This window comes from Phalacrocorax aristotelis, chromosome 5, assembly GCF_949628215.1.
Source record: "Phalacrocorax aristotelis chromosome 5, bGulAri2.1, whole genome shotgun sequence".
Lineage (NCBI taxonomy): Eukaryota > Metazoa > Chordata > Aves > Suliformes > Phalacrocoracidae > Phalacrocorax > Phalacrocorax aristotelis.
In genome coordinates, this window is record NC_134280.1 from 67,956,934 (window position 1) to 67,972,457 (window position 15,524).

Consider the following 15,524-nt stretch of genomic DNA (forward strand, 5'->3'; position numbering starts at 1 on the left):
AGAGCACTTAATTCAAGACAAAGGTAAAATAATGATGAGAACAGCCTTCTCCCATTTGCTGATAAAGCTTCAGCATTTAAAACAAATTTTGAAGGGAATAATAATAATTCAAGGCATGGAACAGATTGGCAGATGGATAAAAAAAGCTTAAGACCTTTCCAAAGGTAGAATACGCCAGACTAACTTGGTTCATTTGGTTTTTAGGGATAGGGATTCTGTTTTGGGGTTGTTTTTTTTTAATATTTGTGTTTTCAGAGAACGGAAATGCAGTAAATCCAATCTTCTCAGCTGGAGAATAAGTACCTTAGAAGAACCACATTTTGAAAGTATTCCTCTATTTAAGCAATGAAAGATTGAGTAAGATTTTGTGCACCTCGATGATAGCAGGAAATGCGTTGATTTAATCAGACTTAATTTCAGTTTAGGATTATGACAGCATAACAAGCCTGAGTAGAGTATTTGAAAACTTGTGTGTAGACTTAGGCTGAACTACTCCTCTCTGCTTCAACCCTGCCCTTCTTTGATAATAAAGCAAATACTGTGTGTACACGGTGTTGCTGTTAGGGCTGAAAGGAAGCCCACTAATATTTTTAATACAAGCAAGTAGTTTACATTTAGGTGCCTTTAAAAAAATACTTTTGCATGTGATGGTGGCATCATTATATCATTTTTTTCATGTGATGATCAAATGAGGATCTTTTCCCACAGTCCATCAAAGTGATTGGGAGCCTTCATGCAGAATTGGGTGGACTTGGGATGTGGCCCAGGGATGACATTTTTAAGGTCATTGCTAAATCCCACGCAAAGTATTTATAGTTAAATCTTTCATAAGAGGCTGCGCTATTCTTACTCGCAGGTTGGGCTGACGTTCGCTATAGTGTTTGGAGTCATCATATACAGGATCTCAACTGCAGCGGCGCTGGCAATCAGCTCAACTCCCTCAGGCCGGTCAAGCGTTAGGGTCACCGTCACTGCCACCGCAGTCATTATCAATTTGGTTGTCATCATCATCCTGGATGAAGTCTATGGCTGCATCGCAAGGTGGCTAACTCAGATCGGTAGGTTTTAATCCTCAACTGATACTTGCTAGAGCGATTTTAAATGAGAGGACCCAAATGACTGGCTTGCATGGTTAACCTCAAACTGGTGAGCAAACCCAGGAAATTCAAATGTGCGGCTAAAGGTCTAACCAGCTACTTAAACATATCAAAGCACACATGGATTCGGCTTTAAAGTTTTTCTTTCAGCAGTGGTAGTACTAATCACTAGTCTGGGTAAGGGCAACAGAAAGACGGGATACAGCAGAAATTCCTTTACCTAATCTTGAACTTCACTCTTTTATATCACGCAATTACTACTTTCATTTTCTGCCATTTTTTATTTGGCGTAAGGCATGTCAAGAAATATAAAATCGTGAGTGCAAAAGAAACCACTGTAAAAAAATCCAATATTTTTAATAATTTCCAAAAAGCATCAGTGACAAAAGGTCCAGAAATCTTTTCAGAGGAGTTCTTGTCCATCTGCAAGTGATTGTTATGGAGGTCAGCCAGATAGGGAATGAAATTGGAATTACTGTGGTAACACATCTGAACGGCGGGACCCTGAGCAGATTGAGCACTGGCCTCAGTGAGGCCATATTGCTTTAATATATATATATTGCTATAAATATATACCTCTTTGCTTAAAAGATGGCTGATGTTGTCCAAAGTCCACATTTGTAAGATCTAGAAACGTTGCAGGTAGGATCATTCCTTAATGTTTCTCATCCATGTCACATTGGTTCCAGAGGTGCCAAAAACTGACAAGAATTTCGAAGAACGGCTGATTTTTAAGGCTTTCCTGCTGAAATTTGTCAATGCCTACACCCCCATTTTCTACGTCGCTTTCTTCAAAGGCCGGTAGGTAATGCAAAAGGCTGTTCCGGGTTTCAGCTTGTTGCTTACGAGACAGCTGTAGCTGAGCTAAGACCACAGTTGGATGATAAAGTAAATCTGGTTTAAAAGCTCCTGAGTATTGACCCTAAAACTCTTCAGCCTCATGGGGTAAAGCGGGGACCCGGTACTCTGCCGTTTCAAATTTGTTAAAGTCATTATGTTCTGATAACTTTGTGCATTCAGACACAGCCCCCCATCAAGATATTTACTGTTGTCTATTTACCGCTCTTTACATCATAGCAAGTATTATCTTTCTTCTTGCAACCAGCATGAAAGCACAAGGCTAAAATAAATACTCCATGTGGCACGTTCTGGCTAATGCAACAGAAATGAGGATTACGTGAGAGGATTTCTGCCAAGATGTGCCTATAATATTGTAGGGCACAAGACTTGCCATTTTACTGAGTGGTTTACTCGGTAAACAGGACTTACTGTCTAAAACGAAACCAAAGATAATTATTCTCATTCACTTTTTCAGGACTAAACATTAGGTGGTTCCACTCAAAGGCATGGAGTTTGACATAAATTACTTCAGGAATCAAATATAAAAAGTATAAAATGCATATGAAATTTATAATTCTAACCATTGTGCCCTAGATTTGTCGGACGCCCGGGAGACTACGTCTACATTTTCCATTCTTTCCGAATGGAAGAGGTAATTGCGTTTTCACCCTGTCTGTGATCACGTTGGGTTGGGAGCACCATCTTCCCCTGCCACAGGGATGCAGCAGATGTTCTGACTGACATTTCCTCTGTCCACCCTAGTGTGCTCCAGGCGGTTGCCTAATGGAGTTGTGTATCCAGCTCAGTATTATCATGTTGGGCAAGCAGCTGATTCAGAACAATTTATTTGAGATTGGCATCCCGTAAGTAGCCACTTCTGTTTGTTTGTTTATTTCGAAACGTGGGTTTTTTACGATGCATGCAATACACTGTGTATCCACTGCCCCTTGACGAGAACATGGTTCGTAGGCCACCCGCAAGGTTTTTGCAGTGAGCCTGTGTCTGCTGTACTGGAAATACCTGCATCCTCGCTGCAGCTGCATCCAGCAACGCAGACGTCTTTGGAAAGTCTATTGCTTCCTACAGGTTAGCAAGGGGTGTAATACTGAACGGGTGATTCAATCATAACTGTGTTTCAGCACCTGTATATGCTGATCCCTGATACTTTTAGCGTATTGTAGCTCTTGCACAGTTTTAATGAAAATAGTTATGGAGCTTATCGTGTCTGTTAATGTAAATTAACTGAAAAATGGACACCTCAACCGGAATGGCATGCTAACTGAACCGTTTCACTTCCCCCAGAAAAATGAAGAAATTTATACGGTACATGAAATTAAAGCGTCGGCGTTCTTTAGACCATGAAGAGCATGTGAAAAAAAAGCAGCGTTATGAAGTGGACTATAACCTGGAGCCTTTTGCTGGACTTACCCCTGAATATATGGAAATGAGTGAGTGCGGTGGAAAGAAGGCATTTTAAACCATACTTATTCTGATTAATTGGGATGGAGAGCTGAGGTTTTTTGAAACGTGGATTCGGTGGAGAGTGGATATGAGACATAACTTAATTATTAAAGTGTATAGTCTCAGAGTGTAGCATGTTTCAGCCAGCTGCTGGCTGCTTTAGGGATGGATTTTGCTCTCTGTTGTTCATGAGCCCTTACTTTAGCGTGATATTTTAGATATTTTCTTCCAAGCCATGTGACTTCTCACTGTCAAGTTTCAAATGCAAATTATTAAATGGCATAAACTTGAGATTGCGAGGCATGTTTTATATTATCAGTCGCACCCTCCATTGGAAATAAGTTACTTAATTCAGATTTTACAGTTTCCACTGCGTATTCTCACACCAGATAGTTCCCGTTTTCTGAAATCAGGACTAAATCTTCTGAGACACATACATGCCTGTAGACCAGGTTGTACCTGACAGATCACGTATAATGTTTGGGTTTTTTTTAAGTAACGTATTATGTTAAGTGAGTGATATGGAAATTAAGCACTGGATATCCGCTCTATATTGCTGTGGCTGTACAACTATATCTCTCTTCCTACCTTCACTCTTGGAAAGGCTGAGAACTGTTTGACATAATGCTGTTTGCTACAGTATCAGACATTCCTGAAGGATCTGTTGTAAAAGAGCAGCTTTATTTAGTGTTTTAAGGAATGACTAGCCAAAAATAGTGGTAAGGGATACTGAAGTGTATTAATACTGAAAATTGGCATGCCCAGAAAATGCAAAGGCAAATTAGAATATCTGATGTTCAGATTAGTTGAAACAGATGGAATTTTAATGGTACACACTACGAGGTCATGCTGTCAGTTCCTAAAAATAAGATGCAGCTAGTGAGATCAGAAGAGGAAGAGAAAGACGTAGCTCTAATTGGTACAGTTAGACATCGATGTGATGTCCTCTTCAAACAAAAGCAAGTAGGATGCCAGGTTGTAGGAAGCAAGTTATTCCCAATAAAGGCAGAGAAACAGTTGTGTCCTTTTTGAAGCCCATAAGTTTCTATTCTTCAGAAGAGAAAGCTTTCAGGGAGTTTAGCGAGGGATAAAAAGGTGGAGCATGGCAAGGTTATATAGAGCTAACACAGTCGCTCCCCTTCAAACATGTCCTTAAAACATAATCCCACTTCTTCAGACCACTCCTGTGCCAGCATTGCTCATGGCAAAATTGTTTTAGGAGCTTCCCTGTCCTTCTGGTTACTTTGCCTTGCCTCAACAGCCCCGGCTTTTGCAAGAGGGGCAACTGGCCCTCCAGTGCCCAAATGGAGCAGTGGTCAGGCAAGCCATGCCTGATGCGGAAAATGTGGTTTCGTCTCCCAGCAAGTGTCATTTTGTTAGAATTTGGGGGATGGCACTGACGAGATGATGCGTGCATTCAATAAATACTGACCACAGCCATTGAAATGGTTGCTTTTTCTTTTCAGTTATTCAGTTTGGATTTGTGACTTTGTTTGTTGCATCCTTCCCGCTGGCGCCTTTGTTTGCTTTGTTGAACAACATCATTGAAATCCGTCTAGATGCAAAAAAATTTGTTACTGAGCTGAGAAGACCGGTAGCAGTCAGAGCAAAGGATATAGGTGAGTGCGCGTTGCTATTGTTATCCCTGTGTGTTTATTCCTGGATTGATGGCAGGATATTATTATGCTGAGTTAGTTTCATTAACAGGAAGATACTTATAGGAAAATTCAAAACATTAGACTGTGGCTTAACTGTGAACTGTCATAACTTATCGAGTCTATACTTCTAAAATAGAAAGACCAAAGCTTTAAATTCAGATTAATATTTTATTAAGTAAACAATATCACTTTTCAAGTCAAAATGATCAATACAATAGCAAAATATCTTGCATGGTTCTGCACATCAACAGTCCTTCCTGGCGATGCAGTTTTCTTGCAGAAGCAAAAATTTCTGCATTTAATAACTCTGGACTGGGCTGGAGAAATAAACCTGGGAATGAGAGGAGACTCAAAAGTCTGTAGGTAAATGTATCCCTTTGTCCCTACTCAGCATGAACTTCGGAAGGGTGAAGCTTGAAAGTTGCAGTGAATCTAGCTGGAACTGGGCTCTGCGGTTGTACGGTGACGACAGACCATCCTCCCCTTACTGCGGGGGTCTAACAGCTATGGGTGTGTGTAACGAGGAAGCGGTTTCTCCCAAATGTTCGGTACTTAGGAGTAAAAAGGTCATTCAAATAATTGTTCATATTACTGAGCCAGTCAGCAAAAGCAGAGAAAGTTTATAATCTGTTCATTCTGGTATTGTGTGAGCGGAGTTTTTCCTTGGGCTCATCCTCGTGGCCTAAGATCATCCTGGATTTGAAGAACGCATCATATTTTGTCGTGCTATTGCCTTTACCACAGCATTGTATTTGGGTTGTTTTGTGGCTGGCTCCTTTGATGCTGTGGGCTAAGGTTGCTGGAGGAGATGTTAGGGAGGGTATTGTTGGTTTTTTTTGGTTGTGGTGGGTTTTTTGAAAGGTTTTGCTTGTTTTGGAAAGTGTGTTAATTGCAATTTGTTGCAATTCAATCCCACTCTTGTGGGTGAAAGTACCCCACTTCTTTCAGAGACATCCCAAAGTCAGAGACTGTGAGATGGCCACAGGCAAACCAGACAAGTTTTTAGGGCAGGCATCAGCAGAATCAGGAGAGGGAGAAGGTCCCACCTGCTAAAGGCAGCAAACAAATGCCTATCTCTGCTTCCACTGATACTGTAATATCTGTTCCTGAAGTTCAGTGCCGTACTCTGACCAGGCTGGCTTGTGTGTGCTGTGCCAGAAGACCAAAGCTATATGAAGGATGAGTTAATTATCAAGCAAAGGATTTGGCCAGGCTGGAGGCTTCTTCCAGGGATGTCACCCTGCATAAATCCTCCTACATCTTCCTTCCTCAGACCCAGAATAGGAGAGAGGCCTGTCAGGGCTGTAGCCACGAGGATCTGGTAGCAGTCCTGGATTTTTCCATCAAGACTGAATCTTGCAGTTTGAGTACTTCAACTAAGGAGAAATTTTCATGCTGTCACTAATGACCAGGGACTGTTAGAGAGGCCAGGCACGAGGGTGCACGACCATGTGCGCTAAACCCGCTTTTTATGTGGAGTTCAGAGGAGCCCTTCCATGAGGAACAGGATCTGGAGATGAGGAAGGGGCAGAGCTGTGGGACTTCACACCTCATCCTCAGACTAAATCCAGAGGGGCTGAACCTGAGTCAGTATGCGGTTGGTTGGTATTACGTTTTGTACGCACAGAGCCCATGCTGAGGAAACCCGTATCTACGTGGTTTCCAGATGCAAATGGAGAAATCCTATCAAGTGGCTCCACCGGAGCTTTGCTTTCTTGAAACTGAGGTAGGATCAATAGTGATGAGAAGGTGTAGAAACAGTTTCAGATCCTTAAAGCTGGTAGACCAGTGTGTTCTGCACCTCATGTGTGGAGGTTCCAGCTCCTTATCTGTAGCTTTCTTGTTCTCCTTAAGCATTTGAGGAGTTTGAATGAAATTTCGTTATATTTTTTCTTTTCTGCCTATGCCGGCATTCCTCTGTCTCACACTTGCCTTCCTCTTCCTCAAAGAACCTTTTAGCTTAAAACTTAAAAAAAATAGGTGCCTGAACATAGCTTTGGGAGACAGAGTTGGGCTCCCTTTGCTTACAGGTCATTAAATTAGTCTCTGATAATTTGTTCTTTTTTATTTCAAATACAACTCTAGTTCGGCAGAGTCATAAGTGCTCCTAACACTGTAAACTAAAAGTGTAATTTATCTAATTTTAATGACTGCAACAGCATTTACATGTTTGTCTCCTTCCTTAGGAATCTGGTATAATATCCTCAGAGGTATTGGAAAGCTTGCTGTCATCATAAATGTAAGTAATTCGGCATGAATAAAATTTTAATTCCATAGGCTGGCTTTCCCATTCTGCTCCATTAGTTTTATTTCAGCATAAAACCCTTAAAATTAAGTGAAAGCATATGATATAGAAATTTCCTAAAATATTAGAGAATTGGATGCACTGTTTATTTTAAAGTTGTGGTCGTAGTAGCAAGAATATAAAATAGCAAGTAGTCGTTGCTGCTTTTTTCCAGAATGTTTTCATGAAACACTTTTGCCCTTCAAACAACTAAGGTCACACCTGCTTACTTTTGCTCTTTTGAAATATTATCACTAAGGTGATGTATTTTTTAATTTCAATGCTAAAACCTATTTAGGGTCTGGTAGTCAACTGGGTTGACTGATTAGTTCAGCTCATAAGAGTTCAGTGTCCCTCCAGTGAAAATCTGGCCTGGAACTGCACTGCTCTCGCTCAGATACCTCTGAAAAATCCATGAAAATATTTTTGTTTCCTTCAACGGTGAACAGCCCAGCCCTTAGAAAGCTTTAGCATGCCGTAATATATTCATGTATGTACTTATCTAATATTGTATATGAATAGACATCCACAGTGATCATCTTCGTTGCACCCCACCTGGGGAAAGATGAAAAAAAGCTGAATGACAAGCTGAAAACATGTTTGCAGTGCAGCAAAACAGGGGCTGCGTAGCGCTTATGGCCACGCATCCGTGGGCCCTCGCAGTTTTTTCACCATTAACCAGACTGAAAGTCCCGTCATTTTGCCCACAGGTGTCTGTTGTGCTATGGCCAAACCATTCTTTTGGTTATCTGGTATGCTGCCTTAATTTGTCTTTACCATTTCTCCTCTTTTCCTTTGGAAATAATTTATATTTTTTTTTTTCCTCTTTTCTTCCATGTAGTCTCTCTTCATCATTATCCAGTGTTATTTTTCCCTCTTTGATCTATGTACTACCCCTCTTTATCATAAAATAAGTAAAACATTTTGTACTGTGTTTGTTCCGCATGTACGTGAGACTTACGCCAGTGAGAATGTTTCATGATAATGATAAATGAGAAAGGCTAAATTTATGAAGAACTCAGCCGAATTGGCTGTCTTGCATTTTCTGCATGACATTTTTCGAAAATCTTCTGAAATAATGAAACAAAACACTATTTTTGAGACCATAAAAATAAAACTGGGCTCAGTCTGCTCGTCCTTTTATCTTGATGGAGTGAAAAAACACAGACAAATAACGGCTGTTTGCAATGCAATGAGAATTCAAAGAGTCAATTCACTGTCAGTTGTTTGCAGAACAGAAAAGTACTTGGAAATCCATCAATTGGACCTCATACAATGCATCAGGGACAAGCTGTGACTGGGGGATGGGGAAACAGCGCCGTGTTTTGCTTTCCTCTGGTGCTGGGGGGTACGGCCACTTCATTCTCTGGGGAGTTCAAGTGGTTAACCACGTAGAAATCTCAGCTGGCATGGAACTACTCCGTCTAATACTCTGCAACTTGGAAGAGTAAGCAGTAAATACTACCTTGTTGCAGCAGTGAATGCTCCATCTTTAGGGCCCCGTGGGCTGCAGCCTCCCCCCGAGTTTCCTGAAGCAGTCCCGAGTTGCGCGAGTTGTTTGGGCAAGACATACTCAAATATATTATTAACTTAAGCACTGCCTGAATATTGCGCTCACTCTTTACTCTTATGGCTTAGGCATTTGTGATCTCATTCACATCCGACTTCATTCCACGCCTCGTGTACCTGTATATGTACAGTGAGAATGGCACCATGCATGGCTTCGTGAACCATACACTATCCTCTTTTAATGTCAGCGATTTTCAAGCAGGAACAGCTCCAAACGACCCCATGGATCTTGGCTACGAGGTTCAGATATGCAGGTACTCTCTTGAATGATAACTAATTATAAATATTTTCACAGCCGACTAAGAGTGGGACCAATTTTTACATTCCTGGGACAGGTCCGTTGTATTTTCAATACCTCTTTAGCACCTTGGTAGCCTTTTATATCAGATGGATCCATCGCCTTGAACATCTTGGCTTACATATTAAGCAACCACAAAACCTGTATATGAAGTACCACTTATTTTGGGAAATAGGGATTAGCGTTGTTAAATTCAGCATCTGCCCGTGCAAAGATTTTTATTATTATATATTCCCTTTTTCAGGAAAAGAGATAAATAATGGTAAACAGCACTATGACGCTTTAAGGGAACAAAATGATGTTACTCTGATGTCATATTGTTGTACCACATGCTCCTGATAGAATAACCATGACTTCACAGTTCAGCTCTCTTTTTTTGTGTAGTTTCTGTAGCAATTCCTGATGAGAGTAATAGCATCCTTATCTGCTCTGGAAGTTAAGGCCTACTTAAAGTGTCGTTGTACAGGAAATCTGCGTGCCTGTAACAATTTTGACATATTCTTTTCATTTTTGAAGATTATTGTTGCATATTTCTGCTTATGAAGCAATCTAGGTCAGGGCTGAAATGCTTGCTTTGCCTAGGCTTCCTTTAGATATGCATCACCTTCAAAACAAATATTCTAACTCTTAGAATTGGGGACCAAAGCCAAACATAACAGTGAAGCACTTAGACCCGCACAGCTGAAGGGGGGGCAGTGGGGTTAAGGAGAGGAAGAAGAGAACAAGGAGTCCATGGGAGGAAAAAAAAATGATGACTTTGGTATACATATACTGAAAAATTACACGAACTGACCAGGAAAAACCCCACCTTTGTAATTGTATTATTTTTCAATTTATATTCTTTATAAATGTGAATAGTGCAAGTTAATCTGCTGCAATGACTGCTAAACAGAAAAATCACTTTGAGATGAAAGAAAAAAACAACAACAACAAAATTGCATATGTATTATCTTTGCTTGCTTTTACTTTCCCCTGCTTTCCTTCTGGTGATCTTTGGGCACAGGATAAATGAGGTTGACAAACATGTTTTTAGCAGAGAACTTACAGAACAGAAGTGTTAATGGTCCAATACAAGAATGCCAGGTTTATTTGCTTTCAAGTCCCAGCCTCTTTCTTCTTCCCATCCCATAATTTCTTCCATATTCCAGGGATTTTTAAATCATCTGAAAATATGGAACCCTGATTCTTTCAAAATAATGACAGGATGCTGTGGGTTTAAATTCAATGTATTTTTCTTGGTCCCATTTCTAAAAAGTTATTGTTGATCAGCTCATAGATTTTCCGTAGGCCATAGTGAAGGCAAAATTCTCCCCTTCTCTCCTTATGGCAAGATTTAGCTGTGACCTTTTCCTAATTACGAACAAGGAGATCACCACGTAGCATAACACACTCTGTGGGGCTGAGATTAGTATTTTCATCTTTAAAATTAGACTGAAAAATATGTGGTTTTTTTTACCAATGGTAACAGAAAAGAAGTTACCTGAGCTGCGTAGTTTACTCCGTCTTTATGCAGAATTGATATTATTTGTATTCATCAGAGGGTATTAAGATTGAAGACCTTTAATTATGAGTAAAACCTGAAGGCTGTGGGAGGCTTTCAGCTGTGTCTTGTGTCTGAGAGGTTAATACAGCGTCATGCTGTAACAGCGACCTTGCTTTCAGATGGTACTGTTCCCCTGTTGGGTGTTAATTCCTCATGGTGATGAATTTTCTGAATGACCTCACTGATTCTCTGAGTCTTGTTTTGCAGATACAAAGATTATCGAGAACCCCCCTGGTCTGAAAACAAGTATGACATTTCAAAGGATTTCTGGGCTGTCCTAGCAGCAAGATTAGCATTTGTGATAGTTTTCCAGGTAGGTTATTCTGCAGGCACTTTTTATATAAGAAAAGAGTTACTGTAATTATTCAGCTACATAAGGCAAACCACCTTTGGAAATAAGTTATCAGGGCAAAGAAAATACCTTCTTCCTCAGCTGGTTCATGCAAAAGCAAAGAAATTTGCCCGTCCTCGTTCACCTTCTTCCACCCACCCACTGAGGCCCAGGTATATCCCAGTGGAAAAATTCATCCCCTGGGTTTCACTGAACTGGTTTGATGCAGCAGCAACTTAATGACCTTAGCGAGCAGCAAAGCACAAGGCTGATACTAATTGGGTCCCATGGATGCCTCCAGTTGGACGTCAACGAATTCACTGTAGCAGCATAAATTTCATCCAAACTCATTTCTAGATGTAGCCAAGAAATGACATTTCCAAAATACCCCAGTTAGAGTTTATATCGCAGCTGAACAAGAAGGCAAAAACTTGTAATTTTTCTCTAAATGACATAATGGCATTATTTGATCACAATAGTGATGCTGGTTATTGTGACACAAGTGATTTAAGTCTGCCTTATCTAAACAACTTATTTCAAAACTTTTATTCCTTTTTTTTTTTTGATAAAATATGTATCTTTTTGTGAAAGACCTCCCTTTTGTTGAATCAAGTTTTTTAAATCAAACTTTTCATTGGAATCGATTTTACCAACTTTCATCATTTTACCTCTTGCTATTTGCTTCTGCCTTTCCGATGAAAAACTCATAAGTCATTTCTCAGTGACAGTATTTCCTTTCGATTTCTGAGTGGCTGTGACAGTATTTGTACATAAATCAGAGATCTGTGCCTGCCGTTTTTCTCTCCTTCTAGCACAAACAAGAAGTTGAGGTGAATGTGGCTCAGTATCAGGCTTGTGACGTGCAGTTGAGCCCAACTCAAATGTTGTCCTTTCTTCATTCTCCCTTCCTAAGTACACCAAAATGGCCCCTTCCCCTACAGTCATCCTTTCATTTGACCTTGCTGACATTTTCTCACAATTTTGTTTTCAGAACTTGGTCATGTTTATGAGTGACTTTGTTGACTGGATTATCCCAGACATTCCCAAGGACATTAGTCAGCAGATTCATAAAGAGAAAGTTCTCATGGTGGAGGTCTTCATGAGAGAAGAGCAAGGGAAGCTGCAAATGCTAGAAACCTGGAAAGACAAGGACAAGAAAAAAGGTGAAAACTGTAACAATCACAGCCCCCGACTCTCCAGGAGCCACAGTGGGAGCTTGTCTTCCTGCCACTCGTATCCTCTTGACATATAGAAGAGGAGGGCGCTGAGTATGTCGGGGCATTCCACTGATACACAAGCCATCACGTAAAGGGCAGGACTCGATCAATGGACAACCTGGTGCATGTTGAAGGATGTGCTGCCATTTTGCTCCCATCTTTGTGAGAAATGCTCTTCTTACAAACATGGAGGACCACATTCTATTTCTGATAATGTTGTTTTTTTCTTTTGCACAAGCAGTAATGCAGGGAATTTTTATATTTCATTGATAGATAACACTATTGACGTTGGTGTGCATTAATAAATGCAGATACTTAGTACGTCTTGATAGAGATATTCTCTGAGAATTTGACCGTAGCCTATTAGTTAACTAACTAAATAAAGGTAAATTTTAAGTAATAATAATCCTACTAAATGTAAAATATTTTTGGAACCCCAGGCTTGAAGGTCTGTGGGGTAACTAGATAACGTATATGCAAAATCAGCTTTAGAGTGTGCCCTGGTATTCCTTTTGGCAGGAGACAAACCACATAAAGCCTCCCAGACTGACTGGCTTTCCAAGTAGGGTTTAGCTCTGCTGGCAGACATCTGTGTTTGAACCTGCTGCTCTGAAACAAGCAGAGCTCCTGCTGAGCTTGAGAGTCAAACAGGGCACTTGTGGCAATCTGCTGCGTGCCCGAGACCTTCACCGGGGCGCTGCTCTCTTCAGAAACATCAGAAAAGTGAATCTGGAAAAGTTCTTTTTTTACCAGTGAACGACTGATGTGGATGAAGCTAACTTGGTGCCCCAGGCTGCATCAGCTGAGTTTGAGCAGTCACCCAGCGGCTCCTCGCTCGCGACCAGGCAGCAGCAGCACAATTCCGGAGATCCTCCCAGCAGGTAGAAGATCACAGAGCATTTTGTTAAATGGTCTGAATTAACGAGCACATGTAGAGCTACAGTGACTCACACTGCCCTGCCTAGTACTCGGACACTGTTGTTGCTGAGGAAATTCCCTTTTTCCCGTGGTTTTAGCACATCCCTTCCGTAGCCAGGCTTTTCTCTGTAGCCCTCTATCCTCTGCAGGAGAAAGGAGTCTGCACCCGTTTTTCACAGCCAGTTGCTCCCGCAGACTTTCTGCTGTTGAATGGCATTTCCCAGAGGCTGTGCTGGAGGAGTAAATCCAAACCATGTCCCACTTACTGTCTTCATTGAAAGTTTTGCCTGCACTGGGGCTACAGGACCAGACCTTCAGTTAGTTACAGGACTTTTATTTTGTCTTAAAATACTCTTACCTTTTGTACAAGGAGCTTCCTTAAAGTATAAGTCTAAATTCCATACTTACGAAGCCTAGCTCAATCCCATCACTACGACTCTTTTTAAGCATAGTACATTTTAGTTTTGCTCTGTCAAATGATAAACTGCACTTCCAAATAATATTGGTGCAATTAACCTCATTTCTTTTATCGCTTTGTCTTGTCCATGGCACTTGCATTACAAGTATAAAACTGAAAAATAAAATAAAAATGAAAGATTTCTTTAAAGTCTAACTACTGTATGGTTTGTTACAAAACCAAACGTCAAAAGACTGTTTTCAAGAGAAGTTAGTTATTTCTTTTTTCCTTTTTTCTTTGCCAAACTAATTTAAAGATGGATGCTAGAACTTAAAAAAAAAAATGCCATATTTAGCTTTTGATGTATTTATTTGTTTTAAAGTATGTGATAAACTTGATATTTTTCTGTAGTCTGTCCAAAGAAGGTACCAGAAAAGAAATTATGTGGAAGAATGAAAATGATATTAACCAAATATTCTTGAAGCTTATTTAAAATATTGATCCAACCAAAGATTTTTATTAATAAAGGGCTTATATTTTGTTAACTCTTGTTTCTGTTGTATTTTGACTTGCAGGAATGTCACTATTTTTAAAATGTGTAACTTATGATAGCTTACTGCTGCAGGGCCAAATCCTGCCTGATTTATTCACACAATGAGCATTATGCGCGGTAGTAGGTGTTTTACCAGCTCAGGCCCACTGATTGCAATAGGACCGAGAGTGGGAATAAATCAAGCAGAATTCTGTCCGTCCATCTTGTTGAAAAAGTGTTCTTCCTCTCATTCCTCGGTAGCCCAAAAGATCCACGAGAAAGCCAAACAGGAACTACCTGTTCTGAAGAGAAATCTTAGGGAACGTCCTCGAAAGGAATCTCATCTGTAAATACTTAGCCGAAAGTATTCCCAACTTAATACTGACATTCCTGTAAACGGTAGAACTATATCCTGAACTCACACTTATCAGAATTTTTCATTATTTGCTGAAATCGTGGAATAGTAACAGTTGCTTATACTTTCTTTTGTACAGTAAATTGTTTGAAATGGAATTTTGTATATAAAAACTGTATTACTACTTAGATAACTATAAAACTCTTTCATGGAATAATTTTTTTAAGAAAAGCAAATATATACTAAATCTGTTTTAGTTCTTCTTTTTTTTTTCCTTTGAACACTTATTTGAAATAAACTTAAATATACAAGAGTTTCTCCTGTGGGACAGGTTCTGTTCCCAATCCTCCTTGTGCTCTGAGTGTGCAACTATAAGTACTATTAGATTTGAGAAATACAGTAATTTTTGTTACAGTTTGCCTAAAAATGGATCTGCGATGCCCTTCCCAGTGCTTCTTGTGCGCTCAGACAGCAGAGGCCAGAACTGAGGTTTGTCTGCATTCATGTATGCATCTTCCTAACAACATAGCAGGTAAATCTTGTGTTCTAGCTGCTTTAGACACCCACTTCGAGATTAAATGAACCCCACCTAAGATGCGTCTGTCTCTGTGAGTACAAAGGGAGGTTTGGCTTCTAGCACAGATGTAGATGGCCGCACCATAGACACTGAATATTCAGTGATGGATCTTAGCCTGGGAGCTTTAATTTTCTACTGATTTTAGTCTTAGGCATTTAACAAAACGTAATGTGTAAGAGCTGTCACTAAGACGTCTGAAATAGGCTCATAACGAGGAAAAATGCTATTTATTTTGTTCATTTAAACTGAAAAATGTTTTCATTATTAAGAAAAAAAAATGAAATGGTAAAACCAAAGGAATGAAACTCAGGGATTCCTTCTTCAGCTGTGTCTTGCGGAGTTCAGCTCTGAAGGGAATTAGCTGAGGAGGCAGAATGGATACACTGTGGACGTCACATTTTTATTGCCTTGTGGGACCTGTACAAGCAAAACTGGGCTCAGAACCTG

The 15,524-nt window shown here is 40.2% G+C and overlaps 1 protein-coding gene across 5 annotated transcripts in view; it reads left to right on the forward strand.

Annotated features, from left to right (window-relative positions):
• The window catches only part of ANO1 (anoctamin 1), an 83,433-nt gene extending 68,610 nt beyond the window's left edge, over positions 1-14,823 (forward strand). For all 5 annotated transcript variants that reach the window (XM_075094996.1, XM_075094992.1, XM_075094993.1 and 2 more), the window contains 10 exons: positions 857-1,058; positions 1,787-1,898; positions 2,532-2,589; positions 2,700-2,800; positions 3,240-3,385; positions 4,865-5,017; positions 7,243-7,295; positions 8,979-9,163; positions 10,958-11,063; positions 12,073-14,823. In XM_075094996.1, coding sequence (XP_074951097.1) covers positions 857-1,058; positions 1,787-1,898; positions 2,532-2,589; positions 2,700-2,800; positions 3,240-3,385; positions 4,865-5,017; positions 7,243-7,295; positions 8,979-9,163; positions 10,958-11,063; positions 12,073-12,333 — 1,377 coding nt within the window. In that variant the 3' untranslated portion in view covers positions 12,334-14,823. The remainder of the gene's footprint in view (positions 1-856; positions 1,059-1,786; positions 1,899-2,531; positions 2,590-2,699; positions 2,801-3,239; positions 3,386-4,864; positions 5,018-7,242; positions 7,296-8,978; positions 9,164-10,957; positions 11,064-12,072) is intronic.
• The last annotated feature ends 701 nt before the right edge of the window (positions 14,824-15,524 follow it).